Below are 12,510 nucleotides of genomic sequence, written 5' to 3'. Positions count from 1 at the left end.
AATAAAGTGAAGGTATGAAAGATCAGTACACTATGAATCCAAGAGGGAGGAATGGAAATACACTGACAAGAAATTGAATTGTTCTGTTGCAGGCTATAGAGAAAAAAGGGGGTGGAATTATGACTAAGGTAGGTAGGATCTAGTGAAGAATCAGGGAAAGAGATTTTTGGGATGTGCTGGAAGTGGAACTGCATCAGCTCAGTTTATAGGACCTGTTTTCGAGGGGGCGGAGTAGATGATCTATAATACAGAGCAACTCATGAGGCATTGATATCAGTTGCGTTCGGCTGAACAGCACGCACTGCAGCTAAGTAGCTGAGCTTACCTTACAGTAACAAGCCAAAAGTTACATTTCGACTACCACAAGGTTGGTGTCAGACATGAACTGCACATAGGGTTAAACCAGAATTAGCTATTCACAGGTTTTGTTTGCCTTTTTTTTCTGAATTTTGGTGAATGCTGCCTGTGCCATGACAACTGGACAGGATGTTTCTACTGAGAGTAAGTTCCTTGGCTTCACCATTTTGGAGTTTAGCAAATTAAAGCTTTTGTAAGAAATTCTGCCTAGTCTTAAAAAGAATGACATGTTGAATATATTAATAACAGTTGACGTGAACCACTGATTTAGCACCTGTCACTTGTCCTGCATTAAAAATCCAAAAGTCTTCATTATAATAAGCGTGGTGGTACATGCCAAGGTATTATTGATATTGATCTTTAGAAACTACTGGTGTGTGGGAATATGTGTTGATACTGAAGTGAAGAGCATGATGACAGAAAATAATGTATTATAGGAGAACATAGCTGCCTTTCTGCTAGTGTTAAAAGATTTATTGAACAGCCTAAAACCAGATTTATGTGTTTAAAAGTAGTAATGTGTGTACCATATGCTATCAGGTATTTCAGTTGTTAAAGGTATTGCTATGTTAAAGCTGTGTGCTGGGACCGGTATAACTATAACTGGCATTGTAGGGCTGAATAAGACCAGAAAATTGTGTCCATAATAGCTTGATTGATGACATTATCCAATCTGGATCAAGAGAATCACAGATTAAGTTATAAGGTGAATCTTGCACACACACACACATCCAAGTAAAAATTCAAAATAGAATGAAAGAAGTTGCTGCAAGAGAAGGGGAACAATAGTGAAAAAAAAAATTCAATTTTTCGTAGAAGGGAAAGGATGACATTATGTGGAGTTGCTATTGAAATGCTCATATCTAATAATTTCTTTGTAATTTACCATGGGTAATAGTGTCTTTAACAAAGCAATTAATTTTTCTGTAGAGAAAGGTTATTCATTAGTTGTTAAATAGAAATAACATTTTTTTTTTCATTGTAAGTGTAAAAGAAGAATTTTGTCCATACGTTTTACCAGTTCTTATTGGTGCCCTGTTTTATCATGTAATGTTCTGTCCTTTTTATTTGTAAGGCAATACAGTATTGCCCAGAGGTGAGCCAGGTTGCAGTCCTAGTGGGTCCCATCCGTGGTGTTGGCAGCCCAGCCCTAAATGTCAGTAGCTCGGTTTCATCACAGCTGCGTTCTTCTGCTGAGGCTTTAGTTACATGGCACACTGTGAATGCTCAGTTCAAAGTGTTGTCTGAAAACAAGTTGCTTCAAGTATTTGAAGGTGAGTTGCTAAAACAAAGGAGAACAGCTAGTTTTTTAATATAATTGTGAACCTATTGCAACACTCTGTAAGAAGACAAACTGAAGATGAATTGTAAAAATATTATCTTGATATTTAGACAGTAACCTATCAGACCTGTACAAAAGCAAAAGCATGTAGGTAGAGATTTGGGAGAATTATAGGCAATATTACCAGCAATGTTAGTGCACTTTTAAATGATAAACATTGGCAGCACTAAAATGGTTCATGTGTGAATTAACACTGTAAAAGAAAATATATCAGAGGGGCAATAATAGAGGAAATTGAAACAAAGTGTCTGCTTTTGTATGGACCGTTTGAGAGGACGAATAAAACTATGAGGGTGTGCTGAAACGTAATGCCAACAAATGTTACTAACATTCTACATCTTAAGTCTTCATGTCTACATATTTGCAGTCCTCTGCCACTAGAGGTCTCCAGATTGTTGTGTGTGACATGGTGGTATATAGATGTAACTATGTCAGTGCATGAGAACCAGTGTGCTGTAATAGAGTTTCGAATTCAAAGGGTTCGTCCACCCCAGGGAGGACTCCCTGTTCTGCACTCATAGGTAGCACACCGTGCCTAATACACGTCCACTGTGGCACTCCAGGGCCACAGCACCAAGTTATGACATCTGAAGATGGAAGAGCCTGAAACCGGTCATTTGACAATAAAAGAATTTTACAACTGAAGCAATATTTTCAACCTCTGGTATAATGCTCAGTTGTGGATGTTCTTCCAGCAGGATAGTTTGTAGATACAATTATAACATATTACAATTTATTTTCGGTTTTAATTTATATTGTATCTTTAGCCAATCTTATTTTAATGTATTCATTGTTGTTATTGTGGTCTTCAGTCCTGAGACTGGTTTGATGCTGCTCTCCATGCTACTCTATCCTGTGCAAGCTTCTTCATCTCCCAGTATCTACTGCAGCCTACATCCTTCTGAATCTGCTTAGTGTATTCATCTCTTGGTCTCCCTCTACGATTTTTACCCTCCACGCTGCCTTCCAATACTAAATTGGTGATCCCTTTATGCCTCAGAATATGTCCTACCAACCAATCCCTTCTTCTAGTCAGGTTGTGCCACAAATTTCTCTTAGACCCAATTCTATTCAGCACCTCCTCATTACCATCTAATCTTCAGCATTCTTCTGTAGCACCGCATTTTGAAAGCTTCTATTCTCTTGTCTAAACTATTTATTGTCAACGTTTCACTTCCATACATGGCTACACTCCATACAAATCCTTTCAGAAACGACTTCCTGACACTTAAATCTATACTCGATGTTAACAAATTTCTCTTCTTCAGAAACGCTCTCCTTGCCATTGCCACTCTACATTTTATATCCTCTCTACTTCGACCATTGTCAGTTATTTTCCCAAATAGCAAAACTCCTTTGCTACTTTAAGTGTCTCATTTCCTAATCTAATTCCCTCAGCATCACCCGACTTAATTCGACTACATTCCATTATCCTCGTTTTGCTTTTGTTGGTGTTCATCTTGTGCCCTCCTTTCAAGACGCTGTCCATTCCGTTCAGCTGCTATTCAAAGTCCTTTGCTGTCTCTGACAGAATTACGATGTCATCGGTGAACCTCAAAGTTTTTATTTCTTCTCCATGGAATTTAGTACCTACTCCGAATTTTTCTTTTGTTTCCTTTACTGCTTGCTCAATATACAGATTGAATAACATCGGGGAGAGACTACAACCCTGTCTCACTCCCTTCCAACCACTGCTTCCTTTCATGTCTCTTGACTCTTCTAACTGCCATCTGGTTTCTGTACAAATTGTAAGTAGCCTTTCGCTCCCTGTATTTTACCCCTGCCACCTTCAGAATTTGAAAGAGAGTATTCCAATCAACATTGTCGAAAGCTTTCTCTAAGTCTACAAATACTAGAAACGTAGGTTTGCCTTTCCTTAATCGTGCTTCTAAGATAAGTCGTAGGGTCAGTATTTCTTACATGTTCCAATATTTCTACGGAATCCAAACTGATCTTTCCCGAGGTCGGCTTCTACTAGTTTTTCCACTCATCTGTAAAGAATTTGTCTTAATATTTTGCAGCTGTGGCTTATTAGACTGATAGTTCAGTAATTTTCACATCTGTCAACACCTGCTTTCTTTGGGATTGGAATAATTATATTCTTCTTGAAGTCTGAGGGTATTTCGCCTGTCTCATACATCTTGCTCACCAGATAGTAGATTTTTGTCAGGACTGGCTCTCCCAAAGCTGTCAGTAGCTCTAATGGAATGTTGTCTACTCCTGGGGCCTTGTTTCGACTCAGGTCTTTCAGTGCTCTGTCAGACTCTTCACACAGTATCATATCTCCCATTTCATCTGTATCTACATCTTCTTCCATTTCCATAATTTTGTCCTCAAGTACAACGCCCTTTTATTGACCCTCTATATACTCCTTCCACCTTTCTGCTTTCCCTTCTTTTCTTAGAACTGGGTTTCCATCAAAGCTCTTGATATTCATGCAAGTGGTTCTCCTTTCTCCAAAGGTCTCTCTAATTTTCCTGTAAGCAGTATCTGTCTTACCCCTAGTGAGATAAGCCTATACATTCTTACATTTGTCCTCTAGCCATCCCTGCTTAGCCATTTTGCACTTCCTGTCAATCTCATTTTTGAGACGTTTGTATTTCTTTTTGCCTGCTTCATTTACTGCATTTTTATATTTTCTCCTTTCATCAATTAAATTCAATATTTCTTCTGTTATCCAAGGGTTTCTGGTAGCCCTCGTCTTTTTACCTATTTGATCCTCTGCTGCCTTCACTATTTCATCCCTCAAAGCTACCCATTCTTCTTCCGTATTTCTTTCCCCCATTACTGCCAATTGTTCCCTTATGCTCTCCCTGAAACTCTGTACAACCTCTGGTTTAGTCAGTTTATCCAGGTCCCATCTCCTTAAATCCCTACCTTTTTGCAGTTTCTTCAGTTTTAATCTACAGTTCATAACCAATAGATTGTGGTCAGAGTCCACATCTGCCCCTGGAAATGTCTTACAATTTAAAATCTGGTTCCTAAATCTCTGTCTTACGATTATATAATCTATCTGATACCTTTTAGTATCTCTACGTTTCTTCCATGTATACAACCTTCTTTCATGATTCTTGAACCAAGTGTTAGCTATGATTACGTTATGCTCTGCGCAAAATTCTACCAGGCGGCTTCCTCTTTCATTTCTTAGCCCCAATCCACATTCACCTACTATGTTTCCTTCTCTCCCTTGTCCTACTGACGAATTCCAGTCACCCATGACTATTAAATTTTCGTCTCCCTTCACTACCTGAATAATTTCTTTTATCTCATCATACATTTCATCAATTTCTTCGTCAACCTATTCATTAGACATGTCAAAACTCTTATATTACTTTTTTATTTACATATTCTGAAAGTTTAATTTTCGAAGCCCATTCTGCAACATCAGTGTACAGAGTTAGACCATTGCTCCATTATTGCAGAGTAACTGCTATATGCCTCTTTCAAGGCCAGACCCGCACATTTTGAGCATACCTTGTTAACCCTCGCATTACCAAGCGGAGTATTCTGACTACCCCAGGTTGATTTTTTCCCTATAATAATGTTGTCTGAAGGGCCACATGCCTGTGGTTTCATGACTTTGTACTAAAATGATTGACGTTCGACTGTCTAATTTTTGTGGCTTTATCATTGTTATTCAAGTAATTTATTGGTGGGATTGAGAGACTACCCCACTTTGTATGAAATGTCTTATTTTCTAATTTGTAGAAAAAGAAGATTTTGGGAAATATATCTGTCATTCATCCTCTTTGTTGAGTTTTGCCATAGATCCAATGTTTGTTATTGTTGCTGGTTACTATTGTTGAGTTGAATTTGAGGTTCACTGTTGAGATGACATTACACGAGTCAGTATTTCATTTGCAATTAAAGATGTCCAAAGGACTTTCTAGCAAAGAGATCATGGAAATTCTATACAATTCTGATGTCAGTGATGATGAAAATTAATGGGACATTGATAGTGAACTGAATGAATATATGGAAACTCTTGACATAACATCAGATGAAGCTGATGATGAAATATCGGAAGACACTACACATTCACGTGAAGAAGAAGAAGAAGGATGATGATGATGATTTGTTTGTTCCTAGAAGTGGACTACAATTTTCTAGTGAACCACCAAAAGGTGGGCTGCGTCGATGTTGCAACATTTTGAATGTAACACCTGGCACAGTGAATGATGAAAAAACAATCAAAACAATAACAGAGTCATTTTTATTATTTATCTCACTGGAAATCGTGAGCATCATTGTAGAAGAAACGAACCGGGAAGCCAAACGAGTAATTTCTTTGTGGAATGCAGCTCATTCTTCAAACAAAACGACATGGAGAGATATAAATGTAACTAAAGTGTACACTGTATTAGCAGTTCTAATAGGAGCTGGTTGAACTCATGGACATCGCACAAGTGCTTCCGATCTGTGGGGAGGTAATGTTGCCTTTCAGCAACCATTCTTTTCTGCTGCCATGATGTCAAGAAACCAATTTTTGCCTATACTGAAATTCTTAAGATTTGACAACAGAGACACAAGAGCATAGAGAATTGAAGAAACCAAGGACAAGTTACAAGCCATCAGGGTAGTGTTAGACAAATTTCAATCTAACTTGTGCAAGAACTTCTATCCTTATGAATATGTGACTATTGATGAACGATTAGCAACATACTGAGGAAACTGCCTTTTTGGGTTTATATGAAGAGCAAGTCTGGCAAGTATGGCATTAAAATTTGAGTTTGTGCTGATGTGAAGACATCTTACTTACTACGGATCCAAATTTACACAGGAATGGTGGACAATACTCGGGAAGCGAATCAAGGACAGAGAGTTGTTTTGGATCTGATGGAACCATTTCTGAATAACGGTCATGGTGTAACAATTGATAATTTTTTCACCAGTTTTCCACTGGCTGCTGAACTACTAAAATGAAACACAACATTGGTTGGTACGTTGTGCTTCAATAAGAAAGAGATTCCGAAGGAATTCTTGCCAAACAAAAAGAGAGAAGTTCACTCTTCAATGTTTGGTTTCACAAATGACTTGACACTAGTTTCCTATGCTCCAAAGAAGGGAAAGGCAGTAATGCTACTCTCTACTCAGCGTAATGAGAGACAAGTGAGTGGTGAAGAAAGTGAACACAAACTTGAAATCATACTGCACTACAACAAAACCAAAGGTGCTGTAGATAATGGGGACAAAATGAAAAGGGAATACAGCTGTGTTAGAGGAACGAGGCGGTGGCCACTAAGAATCTTCATGGAAATTATAGATATTGCAGCACTGAATGCATGTATCCTGAATGGCAGAAGAATAACCAAAGCCGATGTAAACTCTTCACGACTAAATTGGTATTTTGACTCAAGAAAGGCAACATGGAAGAAAAACCCAAAAATATCAATGGTCTTCATAAACATGTACAAGATGCACTGAAAGCTTGTGGTATTGCTATTTCTACAGTAGTGATCCAGACCCAGTGTTCCAAGTTACCAACGCCACAACAATGTCAAGATTGCAAGAGAAACGAAGATCGGAAAACAAGATTCTGTTTTGTAATGAGCAAGAAACCTGTTTGTAATATACACAGAGAAGAAACTGTTACTGTGAAGTGCATGCAGTGCAAAAATGTACTTGACTGAAAAGTTGAAAAAAGTCTTGTGTTACTTTACTGCAGTGACTGTTGAGGTACATAGATTATTAATTTTCTGTTTGTTGAGTACTGAATTTAGTGAAAGATATAAAAAAATTGTAATTTGCATCTGCACTTCTAATAACCTGAAAATCTGTTTTTCAATATTAAATAAACTCATTCACTGGAAATAATGAAATCTGAGAACAAATATTACAATAAAATACAAAACTCTTTTGGGGTAGTCCAAATACCCCGCATGGTAAAATAGAGGTGTGAAAAAGCTTGGTAACGGGAGGGCAATACAGTCTGTTTTCACAGAATGATAAATTTCGTATCATCAAAATGTTCATAGGATAGTGTGCACAGGCAAATGCGTGATTGAGAGTTTCCGATGTTGCAAGGAAAAGGCCTGTCGTTTCTGACCTTTGATACTGGAACCGTGACGTATGTCACATATTTCAGTTACCAAGGGCAGCCCGTACATTCAGCATCACTTCGAGATCTCACAAAATTTCAGATAAATTCATAAATGTTTTCACCTTATGTGGTTCCCTGTACCAAAGTCTAGCATTCCTCGCTGCTACAAATGAACCAAAAATGTTTTACTCATTGTAAGCACCCAAACTTTCATTCGCTATAAAACATGTAAATGTAATCTTTTTACAGTACACGCCAAGAGTTTGATAGTTGAGTAGTTCCTGTTGATGTCTGTTTCGTCAAAACATATATAGTTTTACATAACTTATACAAAATAAGCACTACAGTTCACCATCATTTGATTTAATCTAAGCATACACAATCTTATATATACGTGTTGCTGATATATTGGGTTCATGTACGGTACAATTTATGTATACTCAAATCAAGATTCATTATAACATTTTTCACTTGTGCACATGTACCACTGTAAATCCTTTAAGATTTTACTTCTGCCATTAGGTTGCGTCTATCATCATCTTATGATGTTTTCAATACACAGTACTTGATATTTTCTCTGATCGTTCAAACGCTGCTTGTCTCTTACAGGTATGTCGTCAGTAGGTAACTCTCTTAGTCAGGTAGTATACGCGCATCAAGATTTATTATAACATTTATAACTTGTACTCATGTACCACTGTAAATCCTCTAAGATTTTACTTTTACCATTAGGATACGTCTAACATCATCTTATGATTTTTTCAATACACAGTACTTGATATTTTCTCTGATTGTTCAAACGCTGCTTGTCTCTTACAGGTCTGTCATCAGTAGGTAACTCTTAGTCGGGCTGGAGACCTGAGGAACCTTCATCATCAATTACTCATATTTGCCTGCATTGTAGATGATGACAACATGTGTGGATGTTATTAAAACAATAACAGACTTGTTTCAGAAACTTAACATTATGTGGGAAAATTTCATTGGTTTCCATACATATGACACCTCAGCTGTGTTAGGGTCACACTCCAGTCTAGTCATGTTAATAGAACAGAAGAATCATTCAGCATTGACAACACATTGTATTAGGTTGGTGTAAAAGTTTGTAGTGTTTTTGTTTTGCATGTTGGTATTCCAGTTGCTATGGGTTTATTTAGCAACTGTCATTTTTTATTAATTGCTATTTGAGTTCACATATTATCATTTGGAGATAGTGAGTGCACCTGTGGATGCAAAAAAATGGATTGCCAAGTGGATAAATGGGAACATTTCTGACACAATCTTTTGTCTGAATTCACTAGACAGGTGACAGCAGTGGAATCAGACAGAAACATTTGCACAATGTATGAGGATAGTGTCATTGCACAGACCATGGAAACAAATGGTATTATCATTTTAAGGAAGATAATTTTGATATTAGTGACTCCACATTCAGGAAGACCTTTGAGATTTGATAAAGATCATTTAAATGTATTAACCCACAATGATCCACATCAGTGTACTCAAGAACTGGCAGATGTAATAAACTGTGGTCATTCCACCATTGTGTGACATTTGCATGCAATGGGGAAGGTTCAAGAGTCAGGTGTGCGGGTGCCATATGCTCTAAGCCAAAATAACGAAAATCAGCAGGTGGCCATCTCCACAAAAGATAATGTTATGCATCTGGTGGAACAGCGATGGTGAGATGTACTACAAATTGCACCCCCGAGGTTTAACCATCACTGCTGACATTTGTTGTCAACAGCTGAGGGGTCTTGCAGATTCAGTCCAAGTACAGCATCCAAGAAGACTGTGTGAAGTGATGTTACTCCACAGTAATGCCTGCCCTCATTCTGCTAGACTGACTAAAAAAAATGCTATACGGGAGTTGAGTTGGGAAGTAATTCTACACCCGTCTTATTCACCTGATCTTGCCCCCTCAGATTTTTACATTTCCATCTTCTATCGAACAACATTCGAGGAACTTCCATACCAGATGACAATGCACTCGAAACATGGCTCAATGTGTTCCTCACCTCAAAAGCACATGATTTGTACTGTTTCATAATTGGAAAGTTACCGCAGCATTGACAGACGGTTGTAAATAATGAATGAGAACATATTATTGATCAAAGTCTTTTATGTGTTTCTGTGTCATTTATTAAATTTATGGGAAAACGCTATAAGCTTATGCACCAACTCCATATCATTTATTGCCAGGCATTACCCTCCAAGACCTCTTTCTGAATGGTTTAATAATACAATGCAGTTTGCCAGAACTGCAGTAAATGTTAACAAAACAGCGCCTTAAATACACATTTTTATTTCTTAAAAAAAAGAAGAAAGAAAGAAAAAAGAAAAAAAAAGCCCTGTTCATGAGACTCTTCTCTTTCACATAGAATTTAATAGGTTGTCAACAGTTAACATGCTGGGAAGATCATACAAACTCAGAGGAGAGGATGAGTTGTTTCTAAGTAAGAAAAAAATGGAAGACTCCCTAGAGTAGTTGTCTGATCTGACATCTCGGATCAATTTGGCCTGTCTTGTGGATATCTTCATACACTAGAATATGTTGAACTTGCAGTTGCAAGATTCTGCAAACAGACCTTTAGAAGGCACTACAAATATACAAGGCATGGCCAAAAAATGGGCCAATTTGGATACAGCAAAACAAACAGAGGGTTTTGATGTAAAGCATTTTCAATTACAGCAATGAATTGTATTGCCACTTCACTCACTACCGTACACCCTGTGGTCCAAGCACTCCCAAAGGAAGTAATCACAGACTGATATGTCAGGAGATCTGGGAGGCCACAAAATGCTCCCATTCCTTGAAATGATGATGTTATCAAACAATCTCTGCTATGTTGCCATTGAAATTTGTACACGAGACAAGTTCGGGTGCAAGGAATGTGTCAATCATGATAGCATACTGTTGAGATGTGACTGTGATTGCTCATCTATGTTCATTCTCAAAAACGAAATGGCCAATTCTGCCCATTAGAGAGACAGAGCACCACATAGCGACTTTCTGGCTCTGTAAGGGGCATTGATGGAATTTGTGAGGATTATCCTTGCACCAGTAATGACTGTTTTGTTTGTTGAGATAACCACTGTGATGAAAATGTACCTTGTCATGCAACCACAGAAATTTTAAGAAGTCTCCATTGTCTCTAATTTTAGTCCACAGTTCAACAGATTTGCCTTTCATAATCTTTTTCTTTTAACTGTTGCACAACCTTTATCTTGTATAATTGCAACTTTAAATCATTTCATAAAATTCTGTGCGCTCTACAACTGGACATTCCCACTACTACTGCAGTTTATCTCACAGAACGCTTTGGACTGTTGATTATGTTTTGAACCTTCTCTATTTGTTCCTGTGCTTGACAATTTCTGAGCCTTACTGGCGATTTCATCGTAAGTACACTTCTTGTTGCTTCAAAGTTTTTCATCCGTAACTGACTGCATGTGCTCATAGTACAGGATCATTCCATCTAAGACTGAAATGATAGTGGTATTCCCGTCAAGCACCAACAACACAGTCACAATTTTTGTAAAAGGCATTCACAGCCACAGTACATTCATGTCCACTGCAGCGCTCCACCTCAGCAAACAGCGTACCCACCTGAAACATATTACAAACATTTCAGTGTTACCAATATACCATTCTACTTCCAGAGGCTAATTAAAACAGCCCATTTCTCTCCCACACTGTGTATTTATCTTTGAAGATAAACTTCATGCTTTTATTTGCAAACTTCAGTTATCGATAGGTAAAACTGGCAAAAACAATTATTCTACATTTGTGATGTTAAAAGCACTTGATCATGATAAAAACTGTGACGCAATTAGGGCAAACATATAAGAAAACGTAAAGGGTCATCTTCATATGTTTGCTGATGAATTAAATCATTACTTCCCAGAACATAATAAAGCAGAAGCTAAAGTTGGCCAAAAACTGATTCGCACCCCTTTTAGCAGCACTAATACTGGAAAAGTTGCAAAAGAAATCCAGAAAGAGCTCAGTGAACTGCAGAATGCCAGGAGCTGTAAGAACACGTTTGAAGCTGATTTTCATGAGCAATTTTGGTGTAAAAAAAGAATTGCAAAGACTAAAATTTGAGATATCACTTTATGGTACCTTGTGCTTTTCTCCACAACTTATTTATGTGAACTAGGGTTTTCTGCTTTGCTGGTAATTAAGAAAACAAGCCCAGGAATCATTTGAAAGTAAGTGCTGATGATACTCATGTAACTTTGACCAATAATAGTAGCACCAGGATTACTGAACTTGTACACGAGATGCAAGCTCAAAAATGGCATTGGAACAAATGGAATTATATTCTCTCAAGTTACCTTCCATTCAGGAGGCTGCTGCATGCAGTGATTGTTATATTGACTAAAAAATAGTAGATTTCAGCTATCAGTCATCCTTCTTAAATTTTATTGGCAGATATAGTTTCCAGCTGAAATCTACACTCCTGGAAATTGAAATAAGAACACCGTGAATTCATTGTCCCAGGAAGGGGAAACTTTATTGACACATTCCTGGAGTCAGATACATCACATGATCACACTGACAGAACCACAGGCACATAGACACAGGCAACAGAGCATGCACAATGTCGGCACTAGTACAGTGTATATCCACCTTTCGCAGCAATGCAGACTGCTATTCTCCCATGGAGACAATCGTAGAGATGCTGGATGTAGTCCTGTGGAATGGCTTGCCATGCCATTTCCACCTGGCACCTCAGTTGGACCAGCGTTCGTGCTGGACGTGCAG

General features: G+C 37.9%; 1 protein-coding gene across 3 annotated transcripts in view; it reads left to right on the top strand.

Moving 5' to 3' along the window:
- The window catches only part of LOC126336904 (DNA polymerase theta-like), a 303,016-nt gene that overhangs the window by 254,338 nt on the left and 36,168 nt on the right, over positions 1-12,510 (top strand). For all 3 annotated transcript variants that reach the window (XM_050001035.1, XM_050001043.1, XM_050001052.1), the window contains exon 20: positions 1,433-1,631. In XM_050001035.1, the coding sequence (XP_049856992.1) occupies positions 1,433-1,631 (199 nt within the window). The remainder of the gene's footprint in view (positions 1-1,432; positions 1,632-12,510) is intronic.

The sequence above is a fragment of the Schistocerca gregaria genome, chromosome 1 (genome assembly GCF_023897955.1).
Source record: "Schistocerca gregaria isolate iqSchGreg1 chromosome 1, iqSchGreg1.2, whole genome shotgun sequence".
Classification (NCBI taxonomy): Eukaryota; Metazoa; Arthropoda; class Insecta; order Orthoptera; family Acrididae; genus Schistocerca; species Schistocerca gregaria.
This window is presented reverse-complemented; position numbering and strand designations above follow the sequence as displayed.